Source organism: Tauraco erythrolophus, chromosome 23 (genome assembly GCF_009769465.1).
Source record: "Tauraco erythrolophus isolate bTauEry1 chromosome 23, bTauEry1.pri, whole genome shotgun sequence".
Classification (NCBI taxonomy): Eukaryota; Metazoa; Chordata; class Aves; order Musophagiformes; family Musophagidae; genus Tauraco; species Tauraco erythrolophus.
Genome location: NC_141487.1, coordinates 2,313,460 through 2,338,441, shown reverse-complemented (window position 1 = coordinate 2,338,441; position 24,982 = coordinate 2,313,460). Strand labels below are relative to the sequence as shown.

The 24,982-nt window shown below is 47.7% G+C and overlaps 1 protein-coding gene and 1 long non-coding RNA gene across 2 annotated transcripts in view; both read left to right on the top strand.

Annotated features, from left to right (window-relative positions):
* The first annotated feature begins 1,106 nt into the window (after nt 1–1,106).
* LOC147527159 (uncharacterized) lies at nt 1,107–8,686 on the top strand. Its single transcript, XR_015222827.1, has 4 exons — nt 1,107–2,632; nt 3,153–3,275; nt 6,655–6,814; nt 8,374–8,686. It is a non-coding gene; the product is annotated as an uncharacterized LOC147527159 (long non-coding RNA).
* Nucleotides 8,687–10,832: 2,146 nt separating this feature from the next.
* The window catches only part of IFFO2 (intermediate filament family orphan 2), a 37,432-nt gene continuing 23,282 nt past the window's right edge, over nt 10,833–24,982 (top strand). The window contains exon 1 of the mRNA XM_086625711.1: nt 10,833–11,455. Coding sequence (XP_086481837.1) covers nt 10,833–11,455 — 623 coding nt within the window. The remainder of the gene's footprint in view (nt 11,456–24,982) is intronic.

Genomic DNA, 24,982 nt, shown 5'->3' with positions numbered 1-24,982 from the left:
TGCCAGGAAGTCCCTCAGCTTTGCTTCCCAGCTGTTGCCTCGCTGGCACGGAGGAGGATGTTACAAATACCTTGCGCAGTACCTTTCCTCAGCTTACCGAACGAGGTAACTTCAGCATAACTCCAGTTTTTGCTGATGCAAATCGTGGTATAGGTCTGTTTGTGCTGGCACAGGTCTTTTGCGAAAACAGTCTCTGCTATTGCAGAAACTGGTAAAGTTTAGCCCAACAAACTAACCTTTTTTTTTTTTTTTCACCTGTGCAGTTGGATCAGCAGATCCTTAAACTCACCAGGAGCAGAACGCGATCGCCGTTTGCTCACCGATTTTATTACGACTGCGAGGAAGTAGGGTCTTAAAAACCGTGTCTTTACCAGTGTAAGCACAGTTGCAGTAAGCTACTTGGAGCTATCCTAGATGCTTTTGCAAAGGCCCAGAGATGTATTTTGGAAAATAAAGGCAGTGTGTCAAGTGCCTCCCTGCCCGGAGTGCAAGAGAGCTGTGTTTTATGAGGAAGCCAGATTTGAAAAGAAGGTGGAAACAGCACCGTAGTGCTTCCGCAGAGCAGAATAGCTTGGGAGGGACTAAAGACTAACAATAACAACCTCAGAAGACTTAGAGAGGGACAAGAACAAAAGAAAAGTGTTTTGGAAAGTTTCAGCTGATGAAGGCCACACACAGAGGCTCAAACGTTTAAGGCGATGCGCTCCTGGCTGCAAAATCCCCCGCAGGCTGGAGCTGGGGAAGTCAGCAAAGACTTTGGGGGGAAGCATGTTACTTTCATCAGAAGTAAGAGAGGAGCAAGACAGGGAAAATGCCTCAAAACACATAAAATGACTCAAACTGATGAACCAATAGAGCATCAATCCTCTCTGGAAAAGACATTTTTGAGGACAAACAATCCTTTGCAATGCATGAGAGCCAGTGTGACCTCTGTGACTGCTTGGAACTTAACATCAGGGCGAGACCTTCCCCGAGATGATCTGTCGTCCTTGCTGTGGCTGTTGGCATGGGTCAAACTCCAGTGATTGTTTCATTAATCTCGTGAGCGACACCTCCCAGGGAGAACAAAGCACCCAGCCCTGCCCCAGGCACGCCGGGCTCTCGAGCTGGCTGCAGGTAAAAAGACCCCCGTGAGCCTGAATTCATTGGTTGCCACTTCTGTGATCCCACAAACCCATCAGGCAGGTGGTACCTGAACAAAACCACTGGGCTCCCAGGGCTTGTTTGGTAAAGATGGGAAGCCCTTGACCTTCCCCCTTGTATTTCCTGATGGTTTCCATGGTCCTGTTGCCTCCTCCCTTCGTAATTCCCTTTTTCAAGCCAGACAAATGCCCATCTGGAAGCTTTGCATGGCTGGGTGCTCTTTCCAGCAGCTGTCGCACCGGGTTGGACACACACGGGATGGGAAGCCTTCCTCCCGCTCCTCCCTGCCCCATTACCAACACTTCTGACTAGCTCTCCATCCAAGTTTCTCTCCAGTGTTTTACTGCAGTTGCCTGGAAGTATTTTCAAACAAGCCGTAGATTAGAGCTGCCGAGCATAAACACACTGGGAGTTGCAAAGTTTTGATGCCATAAAAGATTCCCTGGACTTTTTCCGATGCGGGAGAAGTGATTTACCCTCCCGGACACGTGTCTGCGTGCCTTGTTTTTCAGGCAGGGGAAGGACACGGGGATCACGTGTGTTCAGCAAAACCGTGGTGAAGCCTTGATGATTACGTGGGTATGTCTCAGGGTCAGTCTCTGATGGCAGAAATTTGGAGCAAGAAACTTCTGTTCCCTTTGCCTAAAGTTTTTGGGGACCTTTACTATGTGTGAGCACACACGGTACTGAAGGCTACCTCGGTATTAAACAGCAAAAAGCCCTTTTATACGAAACCATTACCAGTTTCTGTCAAGATGATGCTGAGATGTTGCTGAAGTTGCTGACAGCAAAGAAGCGAGACCCCAGTTGTGCCCCCCTGACCGCTGAACCACGTGAAAACAGCTCCTGCCGCGGGGCTTGCGCTGGCAGAAAAGTTTGCATCGCGGTCGCTGTGACGGGGTTTGATGATTTTGTTTTACCAAAATGCTCCCTGAGGTGCCCAAACTGCTGGTTCTGGGAAGAACAGAGGCTTTTTTTCTGTGCCAGGTGGCTGATTCCCAGGGATCCCCCCCAGTTTGCTCTGTTTGAAGGGCACCCACATAGCTGGACTGTCCCTGCTGCTGCAGCATCGTTAGCTGAATTATCAGTTCCCCCCTCGTCAGCTCCTGGCTCTGCAAACCTCAGCTTCAGCCGTCCTGCTCTCAGCATCACCAGCTGCTGCGTGGACACTGCCCTGGCACCATCCTTGCCTGCACGGACCTGTGTCGAGACCCATGTGCTTATTTTGGCCGTCGAGCACCTTTTCCTCCAGGAAGATCGCGCCAGGTGCCGCCAGCCCGGCCCTTTCTGTCTCCGTCGCAGGAATAACCACTTGTGCCACGCAGCGAGCACAGCCCTCGCAGCGCCCGCTATGCAAACAGCGGGCACCGTTGCGCCGGCTTTGCCGTCTGCCTGTGTCAATAAAGCAAATCTTCTGCAAAGTTCCCTCCCTGCCCCAGCCTTGCCTTTCAGGCCAGCCCCGTTTTCAGTTCAGACATCCTCCAAGCAGGTGAGGCACATAAATGAGTACAAAATAACACTGAGTCCAGGTTCCCAAGTTGCTTTTAAATTCACAGGTGAAACCGGGAAAGTTTTAGTTTTGGCCACCCTGCCAGCCCGAGGAGCAGCTTTCCCAGCGCATCTCAGGAGACCTCCCATGTGAGCTTATTTGGAAGCCACCCCTTGGGTCCCGTTTGCTCCCTGCTCGACTCCAGATAAGAAAATTGAGATTGGCTTTGACTGGGGTGCAGCCCGGCCCTGTTATCACCCCAAATGGGGATGATTCGGGTGCACAGAATCAAGGGCGCAGGGGAGAACAAGCTGCACAGCTTGTAAGGACCACTGGAAAAGATGCTTGGGCAACTTAAGTACAAAATCACATCAGGGATGTTCCCCCCGGGCCATGATGTTGCTGGGAGATGCCAGCCGCAACCGCCTGAACCTCCAGGAAGTGTTACTCCCTTGCTGGTTTCTAAAAGGGGAGAAAAAATAATTATTAAACTCGCATTTGTGGATTTTTTTTTTGGCAGGATCGATCCTGCTCGTTCACATCGGCTGCTCAGCTCGGGGAGGAAGTGCCAGGTCTATCCCTTTGATCAAAACCCCAGAGATCAACCGAGATCCCTCTGCCCCTCCCGAAGGGCAACGTGCTGGTAGGAAGAGATGCTTCTTAATTAAAAATAAAATGGTACAAATGACATGTTGAGGGGAAGCCCTTGCGCTGCATTTTAATGCTGAGACCTGAGGCAGGTTAGGGGCCCCGGGGCATTGCCCCTCCCCAAAAGGCAGCATCCCCGGAGAGCGGGATGGGGAACGCGGCTTTCAGCCCTCTGAAGTGCATAAAGCGGTCTGGCCGCTGCCTCTGGAAAGATTTTATTTATTTTCATAGTGCTTGTTAAACTTTTATTAGAGCAGGATAATCCCGTGCTCGCTGCTGTTCCCTGCATCCGGGCTCTGTCGCTACAGGTCCCAGATTTTGAAGCAGGAGTTAACGATCTCTCTCCAAACCTCCTCTCCTGTGCCACAACGATTTTTTTCCCTTCATCCCACCATTGCCACGGACCCAGGAGGGGTCAGACACGTTCCCCGTTGCCTAATTCACGCAGCCGACTGCCGCAGAGCTCTCCTGCCCCCTCCTACATCACCCCAGGAGCATCGGGCACCTGGCAATGAATTTCCCACTCCAAAAAATCCAGGGCTTCTTTCTGGAAACGTGCCGCCGCCCTGACACTCCTCTGCCTGACTCAGCCTGCTCCCTTCCCTTGTAAAATACAAACCACTTTTAGGTGAATCATAACCGAGCCCGAGCTGTGGGCAAACTCCAGCCAAACCTGGTACAACCCTCCAGTGAGTCCTTAGTGACCTGCAGATGTCCAGGGAGTGACCCCAGAGCCGTAGGAGAAATGGTTTCAAGGTAGAAAGCCCAGGTCTGCTTTTGTGGCCGCTGCGATTAACCCCGACCTGCTCCGCAGGGGAATACATTGAATTTTTTTTTGCATTGGTCTCATGCCACTGGAGAAGCGGGATAACGCCCTTCCTAGGGCATTAGGGAAGGTGTATGATAGAGAGGAGGGCATATAGTAAGCTGAAATTGCAAAAATTAAGCTCTTCATGGTTTAAGTTCAGGTTTGATGTATGAAGAGAGGCTGGGATTTAAAAAAAAAAAAAAGAAAAATCAAGAATGTCAGGTTTAGTCTTGGCTGGTCTTGCCAGCGACGTCGGGTCCAGCATCTTTTGCATCTTTCCCAACCGTGGGGAAGTGGTGGGGGCTGGAGGAGGTGGGAGAGGAATAAAGGAGATGTTTTCATTTGGGAAAGGAGGCGGAAGGCAGGGCAGCCAGGGATACCCACTGATTAATGGGCTGTCAGGCTCGAATCGTTTAGATGTAGAGATCTTTCCCATAACGATGATAACCTCAATAATTACTGTTATTAATTATAATCCCATCTTAGCGCTCATTCTTTCCCAAGCATTGTAGCAACAGGACCTCGGTAACCCTCGGCGCATGCCCCTGGGGTAAGTCCTACCCTCACCCTGAGATGGGAAAATTGGGATGGGAAAGGGCTCGGGATGCTCCTGCAAAGGCTGAAGTCCTCTGGGGCTTGAACGCAAATTGCAACCCTGACAGCACGTGTGCCCAGCTGGTAAAATCTCGTTTTCAGCCCCTCATGAGTGTTTGTGGTGATGTGTTGCGCTGGAGTTTCTCCTTATCTGGTGTCTCTGGTTATCTGTTGCGTTGGCGCTTGCCACATGGGCCGGGTGGCTGAGCATCGGCGTGTCGGGACACCCCGCGAGCCGTTCTTTGGGCGTTTAATCCCTGCAGCTTCTCCCGGCCCGTTTTTTAATCTTACCTAATGAACAAACACGAGCGCGTTCTAAACCCAGCGCCATCCTTTAATTATTCCTAATACTCGATGACAAAAAGCTAATTCTCAAATGATGAGATCAGACATTAAAGGCACAACTCCTGAGTGCCGGGTCATTAATATTTCTCTTCCCTCGGTCCGTATTTTACCTGCTGTAAGCAGTTTTGATAGAAGGAGCTCGCTGACTGCACCAGTTGGCGCAGTGGAAAGGTATTTACCGGCGATAGGCCACCGGGAATCATTGAAAACTGGGCGTCTAGCTGCCAGGGTGCTCCACCCGGGGACCTCTCCCTCAGAAACACCCCAGGACATTGGGAAATCTGAGAAGGGAGCCGCTCCGAAAGCTTCGGCTCATTGACTCACTCCGCTGACACCAAGGTTTCTTGCGGTCGCCACGAGCATCCCTCTGGGTTCGGGATGGGAAGCGGAGGGCTGGAGTGGTCCAGGGCTCCCACCACCAGCTCCCACCAGGAAGCTTTTCTTCATCCTACATCATGCAAAACACGTCAGGCTGAAAACTCCGCAGTAGAAGGAATGAAAGTACTCAGCTAATGGCTTAGATTTAGATAGGGAGCTAAAAATACATCCCGATCCCCAACTTCTGTGCTCTGAGAATTCAAATGCTGCTCAACTCGCTGAGCCCGGCGCGGGTTACAAAGTGTGGGGGAGCAGCGAAAAAGAAATCGTATCGTATCAGATCTTTTCCCAACAGGCAAAAATTCATTGAAAGTTGTTCCACGTTTAAATTAATCAGGTCAGGGTCTGCCTGCTACCTGCAGAATGAAAAGCTTAGCAGCGATGGGATTGCAACGGGGTGCTGGGGCGGGCATGAATTAACGATGCAGCATCCTGCAATTATCCTCAATGAAGCGCCGAAGTGATCACTGTGTCTTAAAACACACCTGTGGCGGCCTGTACGGGCTTATCGATGCATATTTGCTGCTCTACTCAATACAGATGCAAATGTTTGGTTACTAAGGAAGCAATGAATATTGCCACAGTCTCCAAGGAAATACTACAGCATGTCTCAACCACTCCGAATTAGCGGATGCTTCGTGGTCGCTCTCAGCATCTTTATTTCTTGCTGCATCCCCGTCTCCTGAGTTCACCCACCTTTTTTTTTGGGTTGAATCTGGTGCAGAAGCTTTTGTTTCCAAAATATTTACGCCATCTCCATAGAGAAGATCATCCCCAGCCCAGGTGAGAGGAGATGGGGATGTGCTGAAGTCAACCAGCCCGGGTCCATCCTTCGCATCCCCAATTCCCTGCTGATGGGCTGAGGACAAACGTAGCTCTTGGGCCACGCACGAGCAGTGTCCCTCTTTGTGGCTGCACTCTGTTTTGCTGTGCTGATGCACGTAAAACCCCCAAATGTGGCAAAATGAGATTTTTTTCATCTCTGAAAAAGCAACTGGAGCAAACGATTAGACCTGCAATGGGAGAAGGTGCTGGGTTTAAGCAGCAGCTCCTATTTTACATGAGCTGATAGAACTTTTAGAAAATATATGGGGGGGAAACCCCACTGTTGGAGGAGAAGAAACCTCCTTTAAAGGCAATAAGGAATCCGGAGGGAGAAAAAATTGCTGGTTTTGTAACTGCTGATGTAGCTCATTCCTCCCGCGTTATCAATAGCAGCCAACCTGCCAAATAGTTTCTGTTTCCGCAGCGTGATGTGATGACCGACGCAATTCCCGACGCGCTCCAAGGGCTTTCCTTATAGGGCTGGAAATGACAACCCTGGTGACTAACCCGGCCCTTTCTCCACCGAGCGACACCTCGGCGATGTGCAAAGAGGCGCAGCCTTCGTGTCTTCATACAACCACCGGGTGCGTTCGGTGGGGTCTGAGTCACCGGAGGAGTCACCGGGGCAGCCGGCGTGTTCTTGCCCATCTTCCCACGTGCCCATTGCAGGGCACGGTCAGGCAGGGATGGGTTCTGCTCTGATTTCTCAAGAAGCAGCCCCAATGCTGGTGCAACCACGGGAGCATGCAGGGAAAGGGACTGACTGGAGTCGGAAACGCCTTGCTGTCCGAGAATGCAGCCAGGATATGGCGCGGCTCGATGCAGCAACTCATCAGCTGCTAGTCCCATCGCCTTGCTGATGCTCATGCACGATCACACTGGTCTGGGTTGAAAACCAACCATTTTGGGGAAGGCACTGTTAAAAATCCCACTTATTTTAGCAGCCTGGTTTGCTCAAATATTCAGTCCGGCAGCAAACTGCAGTGCCAGGGTAAGAGCCTCAGGTGAGCGATACTCAAAACCCAGTTTAACCACTGAAGCTCACTGGTTGTTGAATGACAGCCTCAGAAAGAAGCTGCCTCTTGTCACTGCAGAGTCTGGGGTGAATAAATCACCTTTCTCCATCTTGGGGGTTGCCGCAGCCCAAGGGACTGGGAAGGGGGATGAGGTTGCTGGGGGCTTCGGCAGAGACGCTGCATCAGCACGATGCTGGAAGATGGGAGCCAAGAAGGGCTCTGCTGAGATTATCGAGTGGGATATGTTTGAGGGCTGAGCTGAGGAGTTTTACGGATGTTTAAGCTGAAGGATTTTTGCTTGTTTGTTTTAGAGGGGGATTTATTCAAATATGTGAACGGTAACTCAGCGGCGACGTGCGTCAGCCCAGAGCATCACTGATCGCTGTAACTCGGCACAGTGTGTCTGCGCTGGCGAGGCTGCGGAGCGGGCTTCGGTTGGGTTGGGTTGGGTTTGGTTTGGTTTGGTTTGGCTGAAAACCAGTTCCTTTGAAGGAAGACAGACCCAAGGAACCAAGAACTTTCTGCAAGCATCAGACTAACAAAGCTTATAACCAAACCTAGAAAAATTAGTATTTTAAAAACCGAAGCCTATATCTAGAGCAGTCCCGAAACAGTCACTGAGGTTTGGGAGTGAAGGATGCTAAAGCGAAGGTAAAAATGGGTGTAAAAACCAAATCCAAGGGTCCAGATTCCTCAGCCCCTGCTCCAGCCCGCATTTGGGTGAAGCAACTGAGAGTAAAAATAAATCCAGTGCGTTATTATTAGCATCACTGGGGTGGTCAGTGTTATTTAATTGCCAGATAGTTTCTGCTTTCAGAAATAGCACCATTTCCCATCCTTTTTCCTCTCTGTCCAAATAGGAAAGGACTAATCAGTGCTTCATTATTTATATCTGCGATTGGCAGGCAGCGGAGAGCCTTCCGCGGCAGGAATCAGAGGAATCCCTACAGGAATGTCCCCAGCCGCCGCGGGTATCCCGCGCCGGACCACGGCTGCTTGGCACGCCGTCGGTGGCAGCGGGTCAGCTCCGTGGTTGCACCAGCCCTGGTAGAAGAGGGATTTCCATTTCTCCAAGCCTAAGCCTAATTAATTGCTGCGATTAATTCAGGATGATGATTCACTTTCAGGGGCTGGGATGAAACCGTAGCCTGGCGGCGGAGCGGGATGCTGGTGGTGACCAGACGCATCCCAGGGGTGAGCCAAAGCCCATTAGGAAAAAGACTCATTGATTTAACGACCTTTGGATGAGGCCCTGGCGAACCCGTCCTCACCGCCGTGGCGATGGGTGCTGCCTAACGAGCGATCGCGATACGCAGCGTCTCACCGGGCAGGTACAAAAGCATTAATTAACTGGCCGGTTTATCGTTCCCTCTGATGTTTTCCTGCTTCCTTAAGGGAAAAAAATAAAATCTCTCTTGTTCAACAGGATTTTGCCAGCTGTTTGACCAAGCGGTTTCGCTGGGTTCTGAAATCACCCAGCTCTTCCCAGCATCACCGCCTGCCAGCGAGGGTGGCAAATTACCCGGATCTGGGAGAGACGTGCGCTTGGTCGGCTTCTGCCCCTAATAATCACCTTCTTTTTGGCAATTTTAGTCTGTTCTTGCACTTTGCAAGTGTTGTGGTGAATCTGCAGGGGGGTACACGCTAGGGAAACGTTTCCCAGTGAACTGCAATTTTTTTTATCTAAACACAGCGCGCTCTGATGCATCGCCGGTACCCGACACGGGCGATTACAGCCGTGCCCTAACGACCGAGGTATTTAAGCTGTTTTCCCGTAACCTCAGCAGTGAACACAGGTTACAGTCTACATAAACTGAGGCTGAAGTGTTTTTGTGCTCGGTCAAAGATAATCTTTTCGGGTGTTTCTTTGAGTCACCCTTTTACTAAAGCACCTCCACCCAGTATTTGTTTTCTTTTCCAGGAGGTGCTGGGAAAACAGGGGTTTGTAACACATTAACAGAGCCCTTTGAAGAGCCTTGGGTTACGGTGCTGAGCACGGCTCACGGGCGTTGAAGGAGTTTCAGCAAGTGGATGCTGCTGCCCCTGTAGTTTAATGTAAAAATTGCTCGTGTAGTTCAATATAAATATTGCTGGGGTAGTTTAATATAAATCTTACATGGCAAAGCGCTGTATTTTTATTTTGAAAACGAATTGAGCCAATAGCGTTACTACAGCTTTGCTCCAGCGTCACTGAGAGTTTTCCTTGAGCTTCTCTTGCTCACAAAGCATCGTTCCAAATCCGTGGCACCGCGGTGGAGTAATCGCATAACGCAATTGAACAATATCCTTTGATTGCCCAGTGGCTCAGAGGTCCGGGAGCGGCAGTTGGGAAACATTTAATAACTTAATTATTCTAATATCAACGCTGTTTAGCACTCTGGCAGGACTTGGCATTCGGATAACAAAATTCACCCCTTAGGATTTAATCTTATCAATGTGGTGATACCCCTCTACTCTGCCCTGGTGAGGCCGCATCTGGAATATTGTGTCCAGTTCTGGGCCCCTCAGTTCAAGAAGGACAAGGAACTGCTGGAGAGAGTCCAGCGCAGGGCCACGAGGATGATGAAGGGAGTGGAGCATCTCCCTTACGAGGAAAGGCTGGGGGAGCTGGGTCTCTTTAGCTTGGAGGAGACTGAGGGGGGACCTCATTAATGTTTATAAATATGGAAAGGGTGACTGTCATGAGGATGGAGCCAGGCTCTTCTCAGTGGCATCCAATGATAGGACAAAGGGAAATGGATCTAATCTGGAACATAGGAGGTTCCGCTTAAACATGAGGAAGAACTTCTTCCCAGTAAGGGGAACAGAACACTGGAACAGGCTGCCCAGAAAGGTTGTGGGGTCTCCTTCTCTGGAGATGTTCCAAACCTGCCTGGACACATTCTTGTGTGATCTGATCTAGGTGGTCCTGCTCCCGCAGGGGGATTGGACCAGATGATCCTTTGAGGTCCCTTCCAGTCCCTGACATTCTGGGATTCTGTGATTTGCCCGGGACCAAGAGCAGCGATACCAAGGCAGGGGCGGGGGGCGTTTCGCGGGGCAGAGCGACGCTTCCTCATTAATTTTACGTTAGCCAATTAATCTGGGGGCGGGATCAGGGGTCGGCAGCGCTGCTGGAGCCGCTCGCCCCCCAAAAATCGCCCCCTGCCCCCCGCGCCAGGTGAGGCCACGTGGAGGGACCCGCCGCGCACACGCTGCACCGCGGGGGGCGTGGCCTGAGGAAGGGGGCGGAGTTTGGGCGGGGCCACAATGAAGGGGCGTGGTCAGGCGGGGGCGTGGCCTGGCCGCAGCGCTGCCCGCAGCCCTGGCGCCGGGGGCGCGGCGGGGCGGAGCCGGGCCCGCCCCGCGCCGGCGGCCGCTCAGTGCCCGGGCAGCGGCGGCGGCGGCGGCAGCCGCAGGAGCGTGAGGCGGTGGCGGCGGTGCCGGTTCTCGTTCTCCCTTCTTCCCTCGGCTGCTGTTAGCGGCCCGCGCGCTCCCCAACGGCCACTCCGCCTCAGCCGCGGCGACCGTTAAACCGCCGCTTCCGGCCGCAGCCCCGTCCCTGCCGCCATCACCTCACCTCAGGGGCTGAGGCGGCCGCCGCACGATGAACTCGCTGCTTTTCGGGGAGATGGCCCGCGCCTTCTCCCCCGGCGCGGCGGCCGCCTCCTGCCCGCTGGGGCCCGGCGGCGGCGGCGGCGGCCCCGGGAACCCGGCGGGGGCGGCGGGGGGCCCGCCGGTAACGGCGGCGCTCCGTAACGACCTGGGCTCCAACATCCACCTGCTGAAGGGGCTGAACGTGCGGTTCCGCTGCTTCCTGGCCAAGGTCCACGAGCTGGAGCGGCGCAACCGGCTGCTGGAGAAGCAGCTGGCGGCCCAGCAGAGCGAGCGCGACCGCCGCCTGCGCTACAAGACCTTCTCTCGCGACCAGGCCGTGCAGACCGACTCCGGTCCCTCCCCGCTGCTCCCGCCGCCGGGCCCCGGCCACGGCCTGGCCGCCGCTGCCCTCGCCTCGCCGCCGCACTACAGCCGCTTGCCCGGCACCATCTGGAGCTACACCCAGGTGCGGCGTACCGGAGGCGGCGGCTTGGAGACGGTGCAGGGGCCCGGGGTCTCCTGGATCCATCCGGACGGCGTCGGGGTGCAGATCGACACCATCACCCCCGAGATCCGCGCCCTCTACAACGTGTTGGCCAAAGTCAAGCGGGAGCGGGATGAGTATAAGCGAAAGTGAGCGGCTGGGGGGGGGCGGCTGCGGGAGGGGGGGGGGTGCGGGCAGCCCGCTCCTGCAGTGCGGGGAAACGGGCGAGTCCCTCCTCGGGGCGGAGGGAGCGTTTGAGGAGCGTGGGGAGACCCCTGGGGACGTGGGGACAGGCCTTCCCCCACCCCCGGGCTCCCTCCCTGCGGAGGATGCTCCCAGGATGCTCCCAGGATGCTCCCGTGGGTTTAGGGAAGGCTCGGCCTCAAGGGGGGGGTTTGCACCTCAGCTCGGCGTCCAGAAAATTGTAAGATGCTTGCTTAGGAGGCTGGAGAGCCTTGATCTGGAAAACGAGCATTGTCAGCTTGACTTAAAAAAAAAAAAAAATCCTTTTTGGAGAAGGAAAATAATCTGTTACTCATATTGCATTGCATTGCATAGTTATTCCTAAATTTAGCTTGCCTTCGTTTTCTGGACTAATCACCCCAGTAGTTGATTTCGTGTGCCAGCTCTCCGAAATTAGCTCAGTGCTGCAATATTTGGGTTGCAAATACTGCAGGGGAAGGTTTGCACTCCGAGATGTTCCTCCGAATTAGTCAAAACAAAACCCTCTGTAAACCCTGGTGATCTGGGGGTTTCTCATAGCCTGCTGGGAAGCTCTGGATTTTTAACTGGTGTTCTTCTTCCCGGGGTGATGGATAGCATTCTCTCCGGGTTGCTGTATTCATTCGCCTGCTCAGCGTAGCTGTGGCAGAGATGGAGGCCAGAGGAGAGGAGAAAAAAAAAAAAAAAGGTAGTTGGGATTCTGCAGGGAGATTCCTGCATTGTCTGACGAGCTGCTTGTCCTTCGGGGCTGGCGTGGGCATTCCTGTTTGGAGTTTTGTCATCTTTAGGCTTAAAATGCGTTTCCTCCTTTCCTAGCCTTGTGTTTTATTTTTTTCTGCAGAACAAATGTAATCCTTTCTTATTTTTTTTTGGAGGCACCCAGCGTTTCTCGGCTCTGTGGCCTGTGAAGCGTAGCTGAATTTCTTCTGTCCAGGGTAACAGGACTGCAGTGTGCTCTTTGCATACCTCTGGTCATCAGCTTTTAGAAGAGACCTCTTCTTGTGAATTTACTCTGTTTAGAGAGGTTTTACAGGCGAGCATGTGCTGTAAGAGCAGTGATTTCTGGCCTAAATACCAACTACAGTAGTGTTGACTTTCAGTGCATCTTAAAGCTTTCGTGCCTTGATTGCTCTGTACTTTGTGGCTGGAGCAGCTACTGGATCTGGATGGAAAAAGAACTTGGCCTCTTTTTTTTTTCCCCTCAGTCTGGAATAGTAGATGCCATCATGGCACCGGGTTGTTTTTGTTTTTATGGTTGGTACCACGGTGATGGGAGTAGTGGTGCTTCAGAGGAAGTTGCGCCTGATGATGACTTGGTTAAGGACGATGCATGTTGGGTGTGGGTTATGTTGCCAAAAGCAGGGGCTACTTCTTCTTTTTAATGAATATGTGATTTATTTTTTTTTTCTTAGGGAAGAGGTGACTTGTGGGTCATTTAAGTCCAGTCTTTCTGTTGATACATAGTTGATTCTGTCTGTTGTGCTTTGTTGCTGGTGTTTTAGCCAAATTTTCACCCCAGTCTGTATTCAGGTGTGAGTGGTTGCACACTCACAGGGATTGCATAAACCAAATAAATACAAGGAGAACATGGAGCTGCTGAAGCGAGTCCAGAGGAGGCCACGGAGATGATCCGAGGGCTGGAGCACCTCTGTTCTGGAGACAGACTGGGAGAGTTGGGGCTGTTCAGCCTGGAGAAGAGAAGGCTCTGGGGTGATCTTATTGCAGCTTTCCAGTACTTAAAGGGGCTACAGGAAAGCTGGAGAGGGACTTTTGACAAGGATATGTAGTGATAGGACAAGGGGTAATGGCTTTAAACTGAAAGAGGGGAGATTTGGATTGGATACAAGGAAGAAATTCTTCCCTCTGAGGGTGCTGAGGCACTGGACCAGGTTGCCCAGAGAAGCTGTGGCTGCCCCATCCCTGGAAGTGTTCAAGGCCAGGTTGGATGAGGCTTTGAGCAACCTGGTGTAGTGGAGGGTGTCCCTGCCCATGGTGGGGAGTTGGAACTAGATGATCTTTGAGGTCCCTTCCAACCCAAACCATTCCACGATTCTATGATTTTAAATTCAATGGAGCAAATGGGGCCTCTTTGTAGGCGATCGCAAATCTTCCTCTCACCACCCTTCCTGCTCTTGAAACAGGTTTTTCTCCTGATGTTGGAAAATAAAATTTGATTCATACACATCAACACGTATCACACTAGTATTACAGCTGCATGTGTCTTTTGTGGCACGTTCATTACTGTGCAACAGGAATGATTGTTCCACTCTCCTGTGACCTTCGTTGATCAGATGGGTGTCGCATGGTAAGCTCTTTTGGGGTAGATTGGCTTTTGCAGTGGTGGAGCACACTTTGGCATGCTTACGGAGTAATTCTGTGCTGTCTTAAGCTCAATTGTCACAATCAGAGCAGATTAATCACTTCGATTTCGTGACCATGAGCTAGTGGGGTGTTGCAGTGTTTGTCAGCAATCCCGTAAAGATTGGTACCAATGTTTTCTTGTTTGTTTTTGCAGGGAAGAGAGTATCTGTTGTAGCTTGTTTGTGTAGGTACGTGTATATAAACACGCAATTTGGGCTTACCTTATCTCGCTGAGAACCCTTTGATGATGGAGTTTTATTTAGACAAATGAGCTCCAAGTGGAAAACGAGCCTTGTTCCTGTCTCCCGCAGGTTGTTAGGGCCTGCAGAAAGTTAAGCACGCACAATTTCGGAGGCAGCCTTGGCATCTTGCAAAGTGTGTTTAGAAACAGGCGGATGGGCGGCCCCTTCGCCTTGCAGGCAGGTGGTCCTTCGAAACGGCGCCGCTCCGGAGCGCAGGAACCTTTGTGTGGGAATCACCGTGTTCACTAGATGTGTCCCAGTGGTTTTACGTGCTGCTGTTGTTGTTTCCCACCAAGAAAATAACCATTTTCCTCAGCTGGAGAGCCAGCGGAATGCAGCAGCCTTTTCAAAGCAGTTGGGCCTTGTATCCTGACCAATAAGCCGCCAACTCGGGATATACAAGGATGTGTAAGCAGGTAGTGGTACGTTACATTTATTTCCTAAAACACTGGAGGCTTTTTTTCTCTCCAGGATGACCACTTAAGGAGGGCACAGCTAGCCAGGGCTTCTGGTTTGGAATATTTACCTACCAGGAAAACACCAGGCAGACGATGGCATCGCTAAGTCAGTGAATACTTCTCGAGTGAATACTTTAGTTTCAAAGACCTACAGCTCATATGTGATGCGTCTGTTGTGAAGGTGCAAGCTCGCTGATGTCATACTTGTGACTTGAAAAATGCAGTGGTGGAATTCAGGGCTGAAATAATTCCTTCCCTTTCTTTTAAAGGCAGCTTTACTACTACTCTTAAAAACAATAGCAGAAGACCATCTCAGATGTTCTTTCCTATGAAATTCTGTCTGTGCAATTTTTGGGATTACCAGTGGCTTCATTTTAGCAAAGTATGTTCAACTCCATTGTTTCATCTCCTGAAATATTTTTTCTTGAACATCCTAACACAAGAAACTGCTTTGGAGTTCTGAGGTCTAAAAAGTAGTAGAGTGTGTAGTCAGTAGGGCACCTACATCGTATTTTACCCCGTTTTTTGTATCTGAAGTACAGATGAGAAGATGTTCCTCAAGCAAGATATTTCAGACCAAAATTGCCTTTTTTTTTCCCCTCAGATCATGTTATTTTGCATAAATAGTATATACATAATATATACAACATTAACATGTTGTCTTAATCTTACAATGTTTTTTCAGTAATGATCATGATTTTCACTGTGGATTATGACTCCAGCTGTAGGAGTTAGCAATTGGAGGAGATTTATAGGAAAAATGAACTTAAAATTCCTTTTTTTTTTTTTTTTTTTTTTTTCCCAAACTATGCTAGTATTTAGAAGCACTTTTGGCCATAGATCTGATTCCAAATATTTTGTAACTTTTTATCTGTTACTACTCTTTTAACAAGGAAAGGTAAAATTATCTGTTGTCTCTGCAGCCAAACTAGCTCAATAAAAAATACTTTCTGGGACAGTATTCTGAAAATGGAGGCAAGTATCAGATTTTGTAAGCTGAAACACACAGGCTAAGTGTGTTTTTTTTTCTAGACAGAAAAAAAAAGAATCAACTGTACTGCTTCACCTCCTTTGAGGTGAGATTAAACGGTTGTGGGTTTTTAAATGACCAGTGTTGGAATCTTGGATCTCTCCATCCTCCATCCGCAGGTAACCAGCTTCACGGAGCAGGATAAGCAGGTTTAATTTTGGGCATGTGATTGTGCCGCTGCCCGGCGAGGGACTTTGGGTTCCTGTGATCCTTTTAGGTTATTTAGAAGAAAAATCCGCTTTCCGAAGAGCGGTTGGGGATGTGAAACCAGCACAGCCCGTTGTTATTCCTTATGTAACTGCCTGTCCCTGGAACGTGCGTGCTCTGTGGTCAGGCTCCGGGTGGCTGAGCTGAACGGAGCCTCAGCATCTCGGTGTGAGATGATGGCCCGCGGCTCTCTTGGTAAAGTAGTTAAATCTACTTGGTTATGGGAAGGGGAAAACAAACGTGCTTTTTCCCTCCCCCAGTTAGTCAGGTTACGTTGCCAGTCGGGACTGGAACGCTGACAGTCCGTCTGCTGGCAGAGGAGTGGCACCCATCGGGCAGCGATGCTGAGGACAGCGCGCGGACGCGGCGAGGGGCAGCTCCTTCGGGCCAGCGTCTCACCTTTCAGCTCCAGATGTGGGCAGAGATCTCCCCCCCCCCAAGATCCAGATGTGGGCAGAGATCTCCCCCCCCCCAGGATCCAGATGTGGGCAGAGATCTCCCCCCCCAGGATCCAGACGTGGGCAGAGATCTACCCCCCCCCCCAGGATCCAGACGTGGGCAGAGATCTCCCCCAAGATCCGAGCACGTCGCTGCGTGTTACGACAGTCAAAATACTGCTGCGGGTGGCCAGCCAGAGTCTGCTGACTTGGTGAAAACCTTCTGCAGTCATTCTCCTTTCTTTTTTTTTTTTTTTTTTAGCTGCAAGAAGGCTGCTGATCTGTCTGTGGAGAGCTTTGGTCTGAACACTTGAATAGATTTGTGTATTATCGTTTCAAAATTGTTCTTAATTGATGCAGATATTGAGTCTGCCAGATGTTGGTCGCCTTTTCCAGCAGAGACTTAACTGTTACTAGGAGTTGAACTGGAAATAATTGTTTTACCTCAGGATGGTATTTCATTTGGAAGATTAATAAAGTCCACTTGAAAAAGAGATTATCTTAAATTTGCTGCAGCTGGAAAGGACAAAGATTATCATTGTCAAAGGCAACGCGCGTCAAAACTAACTGGATCCCGTTTTTTTTAAAGAAGGGAACTTAATAAAAATGTGCTTAAGATAAGCCCTGGAGGAATGTCTGAAAACTTTTAAAGCTAAAATATCAGTGCTAACAAGATGCAAATGTTACACGTAGACCCAATAAAAAACAAATAATTTTTTTATCCCTATAGAGGAATGTAACCAGTCCACGAGACTGCTGTCCGTGGTTCAATTGGTTACAGAGCTGGTCATAATGCAGTCTCTGTGTAAAAGCCATATATATATATATTTAATTCTAGTATTTCTGCTTTTCCTTTTATGTTTTAAAGGAGTAGTTATGTTTCAGTGTGGCTTTTCACTGAAATTTAGTGTTCCTTACCATTTCCAAAGCAGTCACGCAGCCTGGTATTAGAGATTTTTGGAGACCCCTTCCAGGATGTGAAGTTTGATGTTAAATGCTCGCTGTGGTTGAACCCGATACCGAGTCTTGAAAAGGCTTTTTCACTTGCAGTGGGAGGACGTGAGGTTTCTGTGTGAAGAATGGATAAAATTGTCTAATGTGAGAAAACTTGGCTGTATAACAAACATACATCCCTTAGAATTGGTGGTCAGAAGACTGTCCTGCTTGAAGCTGTGCAAAGGAAGCACTATGAGAACAGTTTGTTTGGGTGTCAGATGTTTTTCTTTAAATGATGCCATCTTTCTTCTAAAAATGCTGCTGCAGAGCTGTGCATTTACGATATACCTGGATATCTGGAGCACTCCAACAAATCTCAGATTGATTGATTTTTTTTAATTTTTTTTTTTTTTCCCTGGTATAACTAGAAACTGGGACTTCTGGGTTGTAGTAATGCAAGAGAAGTTTTGGAAGGAGAGGAGGATGTTTCCCTTTGATCCTGCTTTCTAACAGTGCCCCACAGTGGGATTGGGGCTGTACTTGGTTAAATATTTAAGCAGATAAATCTCTGTGTGTGCCTTACTTAAACTGGCTTGTAATGGGAGCAACCAGGGAGGGCCAAGATATGTTATGACTGATTTGAAATAGCTGTCTTAGCTATTTATTCTGAGCTTTATCTTTGGTTAACTATTAACTCAGAATTCTAATTTAAATAATGAATTCACAGACAAACTAGGTTGGATGTGGCGGAGAGAAAAATCACCACTTCATTGTGGTTAGAGTTTCAGAGAAACGTGGGGCAGGATCTGTGCTGTGTTCTTCAAAGAACGGCTTCCTCTGTTGCAAGAGAACCACAGGACTTTCTGTGTACATTTTGAATTTACCTTTTGATTCCTCTCGTGACTCATGGTGGGAAGCTTCAGACTTTCTGAAGACAAAAAACCAGACTTTCAAAGCACAGCTTAAGTGTTGAGTAGGTCTGGGAGCAAAACCTCCCCAATACCTCTGATCTTAAACCCAAATAATCTCTGCAGACCCTTGCAATTTATGGCTGAGGTGAAAACAAACACAGAAACAAGTTATTTCTAGCTCTTCATCATCTCTAATCATAGGCTTTCGTCGCAGTCGTGCAGTTTGAGTGCTGGGCTTGGAGCTAAAGCAAGCACTGAACCCACCTACAGCTCAACAGCTGCTTTTTTGTGGTTCAGGTTTTGTGGTGATGCTCTGCCAGGTCTCATGTTGGCTTCCTGCGGAGTCTTTTCTGTGACTAAATTTATTTTCTTTTTAGTTTGCTGCAGATACTCACAGGATGTTGTTCTTTATGGTTTAAGTCTCCATCTCCATGTTGAAGACCAGCCTTATATTTTTGTACAAGAAGAGGCGACGTTTCTTCCAGTTTGGTCTTTGAAAATAGTTAAAAACTTCACAGTACGTATCTGGACGCTCTTTAGTCGAACTGGAGCTCTTCTGCAGCCTGATGACCTCTCCAAACTAAAAAATTATCTCGTTACCAGAATTCTGAACTGATAAGTAATAAAAGGTAATAAATGGTGATAACTTCAACAAGACTGATGTTGCTTAGTAAACAAAGCAGAGGGAAATTGTGTAGTGCCTGGCAGTGCTTTTAAACCAGCTTTCAAACTCTGTTCTGCTCTACCCCACCGTAATCTGGCTTCCATAGCGTACTCCCTACTTTTTACTGTCCCCAGTTTCATTTTAGATGAGGGATTTGGGTTCGATGCCACAGAAGTAAGTAATGTGTATGGTGTTTCATAACCCCTGGCTGTCACCTGGTCTAGAAGCAGTTCTTGTCAGATCTTTCTGCTTCAAAGAGGGCTTGAAAGAAGCTAAGGTGATAGAACAGTGGCTGCTGGTGTGTTACCTGGCCAGTACAACCCAGGCAAGGTGTTTGTGGGAATGTCAGAATGATTCCATGGCTTTTTCTAGCACTGTTGCAGCAAGTGGCAACTGGGAGGCATGTATTTTTACCCTGATTGGATCACCAAGGTGCTTAGTTTCAAAAGACTCTTAAAAATGAAATTATTAGCATTTGTTTAAAACACTTAATGTGTGGGAATCTTTCTTTTCTGCTTTATTTGCGGCGAGTGGTGTTGATCCATGTACAAAAATGACATCAACTCTGCCTCTGGATCTACTTGAATAACAAGAGCATCGAGAGAGCTCGGAGAGAATGGTGCTCTGTGCCCATTAATGATGCGTCCTGCTTGTTAATGACACAGAACATGGACTGGTGGCATTGTTGCTGTGTGAAAGTGAATCACAGATGATGCATTTCTTCAGCCTTTTGTTCAAGCATTTCCACACTAACTCATCTACACGTGACTTAATGGTTACCAGACTCAATTTGGAAGCGTTCTGCTGGACTCCATGTATCTTGCTTTCCCCCAAAAGATTGTTAATTTGAATCCTCTTCCAAGTAGATTTTGGGACTGAACCTAGTCACGTCTGCTCTCTGTGTCGTGGCTTCAAAAATAAGTCCACTGCTGCATTTTGGAGCTTATTCTCACTGGAGGAATGTTCAGTTGTCCTTTTTTGGCTTTTTCTGTCTGACAACCACCAATGTGCTTTCCTTTAGAGAGGATTTTAGCTGCGTGTGATCAAATGGATGGCTTCCATTGGTACTGTTTTGTAATGGGGTTCCAAATTTAATTTTCGATCTGAGGCTAATTTCAGTGGATTTACTCTGAATTTGCACGGAAATACAGTCGAAAGCAAAATTTGGCATTGCAGCCTGAGCCTCAATTCCTTGTAACCTCATAAATCCCTTGGTGCTGTAGACAAGCCAAATGTTTTGAGTTCCTAATCTTAAATGGTTTCACAAATCTGAATAGAAATTACAAAGCCTTTGTGAACAGGCAAACTTCAGATCAAGTGCTGTGCTGCCCAGTTATCAGTACTGGGGTGTGCCACTGCTTTACAAACCCAGTTTTGTTTGCTCTGAAATGGAGGGGGGGTCTGTCTGTGTAAGCAGAGATCAGCTTTGATCGAAACACCTGACAGTTCACAGACCCTGTACTAAAAAAAAGAAGAATTAACTTAGTCCTCTTCACGTGGGCAAGAAAACACTTTAATTTCCAATGGCTCGTTAGCTCCAAGACAGAGATGTTGAGGGAAGTGAGGATGTATAAATAGGATTGGATCCCCCTTTGCCCTTAAATACAGTAGATGTGTTTAGTCCGTGCAGTGACTCATTTTGGAATTAGAGATCAAAGGGATCCTCGTTCAGTATCTATTCCAAATCGGTGGTTTCGATGGAAAATATATTTCTGTCTGTGGATTCTTACAGGTAACGTTTGTCTGCATGTCTCTGAGGGGAGAAAACACAACTATGGTTTGGTTTTGTTTATGTTTTGGTTTGTTGTTTTTTTTTTTTTAATGAAGCTTTCTCTGATACAGATAACAGAATTTAATTTTAGCAGGCCCACGTCTGTTCAGTCGCAGAAGTCAAGCCCTGACAAGTCAAATCTAGTTGACAAAAATACTAGGTGCTGGTGTATATTTACCTAGTTCTGTAGCATGGCATGAGTGCATTCGTACGGAATTGTGATGGGAATATTTTAAGGGTTCAAAAAGCTATATCACTAAAACTGCTATAAGAAAATCCCCCCCCGGCAAGTGTGAAAAAATCTTTATTTCCCCCTCTAACGTTTTCAGTAAGGCATTGACCATATGATGAAGCATTGGGCAGTCTGGATTCTGTTCCTAACTCTTCTACTAATTTTTTTTTTTTTCCCCCAAATGACTATACCAGAATCACCTCACCTCTGACTGTTTCTGTCATCCATGTGGTTTTGAAACCCCTTTTTTTTTTTCCCTGTCTTTTTTTTTTTCCTCTTTAAAGAAAGGGAGAAAAAGGGAGTGCAAAGCACTTAAGAACTCCTTAATGCCCTGGAAAATGTGTTTTCCACTAATCTGTATTCTTAACCAGAGCGTGGAACTGCCGGTTGTCAGTGGGAGACCAGCTTTTCTTGTTAAAAGGGACAAAGTGACCCTGGCAATGAAGTCCCACTTGCAGAGATGCTGTACAGAATTTTATCCTTTCAAGATGTAAGCAAGCTATGGGATGTAAGCAAGCTCATTTTGTGATAACTATCCCTGAAGGACAGCAAGCTCCTGGTGGCAGCTCGTGATGAATCTGCAAATAAACCCATTTTCCTTCATAGCTTCTCTTCCCCTTTTGGGCATTCGATCCTTCTGTCCATTTATGTGTGATGCAGTCAGGCTCTTCCCTGTTAAGTTGCAGTGACTGGAAGGAATTTACTGTCTTCTCTACTTATGGTTTTAGGTGGGGACCGTAGGAGCCGTACAGTCATCATGTCAAGGTAGACCCATATTGCTGTGGGTGCTGTGAACTGGGCATTAGGCAGAACTGGGCACTGAACCAGTGTCATTTTGCTGCAGCCCTGAAAGAGGTGTCATCCTGATTTCAAATACACAGCCTTTCTCTTCCTTCTCCAGCGTTAATTACTCTTCTGTTTTTCTCCTCCAAAATCCACACTGAGATATGGCTCCAGACCCGTGGGCAGGGATTTACTCCCCGTGGTGAGCTAGCGTGGCTCCCTCATTGAGTGGGCTTTGATTTAGGTGGGTTTTGGGTCCATGACTCAGCCTAATTCTCCTGTAATTGTAGAGCAGTCAAAAGGCAAAGGAATGAGGTCACCGTCTCAGTCCCTCTGTTCCTTTTCACTGGCCTTTTGCAGCAAAACCAAGTTTGTACTGGAACTCTTCTGCTGTCTGTCTCTTCCTCTCCATAAATAGCACAGAGTTACCACTGCCAGTAGTGTTTATACCCCAATGTGTGTGTATATATATATATGTTTATACCTGTAGTTTATACCCCTCCACTAATAAAAATACACAGCATTTCAGACTGCCTTAAAATTGGATTTTATTTGTGAAAGCTTAACGACAGCTTTGCTTTGCAGCAGTGGGCAAACTGAGCCTACTCCCTTCCAGAGACTGGATGAGGCTTCAGCCAGTCCATGCCCAGTCTCTCTGAGGGTATTCCAGCGTGGGCTGGTGTTCATTGAGGTTTTTTCCCTGCTTGCCTGTGAATTCAAGTATTCAACAATTCTGTTATTGGGAATTTACGCAAGCAAGAGAGCAAAAACAACTATAATGTTGGTGTGAGTTTAAATCTGATCTGCCTTTGTCCAAATAATCTTGTCTTTTTTTATCCTCCTGGCTGTCATCTTTATTAATATGCTTCCATCTAAATGGCATAGTACCGTGGTTTCATGGTAATTCTGTAAAGGCTGGTCACCATAATTAACGAGGAATACTAAATTATATTAATCTGCCCATTGTACTCGAAGTGATTAAAGCAGCTTAAACAGGGTGAACATTCTTACATTTGTTGAAGGACCGTGTGAGGAGTACTGTGTATTTCCTCGAGTGTCGTAGGAGCCTTTGAAGAGCAGTTTGTTTCTTACCTTTTACGTTCTTAGAATCCTGAGAGTGCACATAAAAGCTGCACTTAAATATATTTACCTTTGCAAAGGTAACAAAACTCTTAAAAAGTAGATAAGATAATGGACATATGGGAGCACTACTGGGAGACTTTGCTACGTTCTGGATATGTATCCCACCTGCCTTCCTGACTCCTGAAAGCAGATAAGCATTATCTCATTTTGATAAACGATTTCCTTGATCTTTAATAGGTGCAGTGAAAGTACTTAGTGTTGGGGCAGATATTAAGATGACTTCTAGCTCTCAGTTTTGGGGCTGGTCCTTAAAGGACGTGGAGGCAGAGGGAGAGCAGATGGAGATAAACCTGAAGACAAGGTAAGGAGAGCAATGAGCACTTCAGCTGCAACTTGCAATTATTCTCGGTGTTTCGGGCTGAACAACTGCAGAAGTGAAGGAAAATGTTGTGTTAGTACATTCCAGCAGGATCTCCAGTTCCTTTCCACAGAAGAGTAATCCCAATTGATTATCACTCGGTCTTATCAGAGCCTTTCAGAACTTGTTTGAGGTGATAACAGCAGGGTGGCTACGACATGGCTAGCGAAGGGGATGGTTATAGACAGAAATCAGTAAGTCAAATGAAGACCTTTTATGAGAGAGGATGTTAAAATAAGTGTTTTGAAGTTAGTACAGATTGCATTCTAACAGCTAAGCTTAGCTAGTTGTACATTTAATTACATCTTTCAGCATTTCTTTACAGAAATGGATCAATTTTTCCCCAAAATGGATGCTTTGCCTGAATACCGAAATGAAAGAAGATGGGAATATCTGTTGAAAGGGAGCTGGGGTTTGTGTATTCGTAGATTGCAGTAGGTGTTGAGAATGGTGCTGTCTCTGATCACTTTGTGCAGCCCCAGTGACGTATTTCTTTTTTCTTTTAAGGTCACCAGCTAGCCCAAATGCAACATGTGCTGTTTAGTCTGACGTATTCCTGAAGCCATCCTTTACCAAGGCCATCAGTTTAACTGGATTTTTATTTTTTTTTCCAACGATGGAAATCAGGCAGACATCCTCGGTTTGCTCTCCAGAGTGATACTGGGCTTCATGCTGGCTTACTATGCAGACACCTCTGCCCAAGAGGTTTAACTGGGGATCTTTTTGGTGGGACTCAACATGAAGCCCACAGACTCAACATGAGGTTGAGCATTCCAGTGCCGGAAAATCCCTGATCCGGCAGGGCAGGAGACCCACCAATGCTCAAAACATCCAAGTTTTCCTCTTCATAACAGATTGCCATGAAGTCATCAGGCAGTTCTGAAAAGAAATAATCCTCACCCTACATGGGGAAAAATTTCCTGTAGTTACAAGCCTGCTAGGTTACTCCTTAGAGCTGTGATGTAAGAATCTTCCACGGAGTCATGTGCATCAGCTGAGATAATGGATTATTTTAACTTGGCAGCCTCCAAGGGGACATTCATGAAAGCTTTCATTAGGTGTTTATAGAAAAGAGAAAGGAAATGCATGCCACAGAAGTTTGCCTGTACTTTCCGACAGCTTAGCGTTAGATCTTATTATGGCTTTAAATCTCTTCTGTAACTACTTGTCTTCTCAGCTGCCAGACTTTTGGCAAGGTGTCTGCGTCTTGCTAAGAGTCCTTAGCAGCAGTAAGAGGCGAGAAATTACAAGTGAAACGTCCTGAACACCATAAAAATACAAATGTATTTTTAAAATGGTGATGGTGTATATTAGAGCAGGCTTCTGTGACATCTTTTTCAAGTTGCTGCGAGGCTAGAACTATATAGAATTATACTCCTTTGTTACACTAAGCGTTCTTGACTCTAAGTAGATTTCAAATCTGGTTTATTGTATGCTTTCTTTTTCTTATTCTTTTTCCTCCCACCCAAGAGCCCTCCTCCACACTAATATTTTTATCAGCTCTTGAAGTGGCTCCTGTGTTCTGAGGATAAAAAAAAAAAAAAAGGGAAAGAGAACAGAGAATTAGGGGTAAAAAAAAAAAAAGGAAAGGTGAAGGAAGGGGGAATACAGTTATCTGTGGAAAAATGTGGATTCTTGTGCTGCTAAAGACTAGAGGGGAAAAGCTTGAAAATCAGCTCAAGTCTCATGTACTGGATTTTACGTAGAAGCTGTGAAGCTCTTGGGGTGCCCAGCTTCAGAAACAGCCTGATGTGGTCATGTGTGCTGGTAGTACTCACCTCTTGGATTTATTGATGGGTATTTTTATTACTCTTCTAGAATGAATGTGCTGAAGTGGAGGTAGAGAACTAAGAGTTTGAAGTGAGTGTGCTAGGGAGAAGAGGAAGAGGAACAGGATGGGACCTGCCTGCTTTAGAAACTG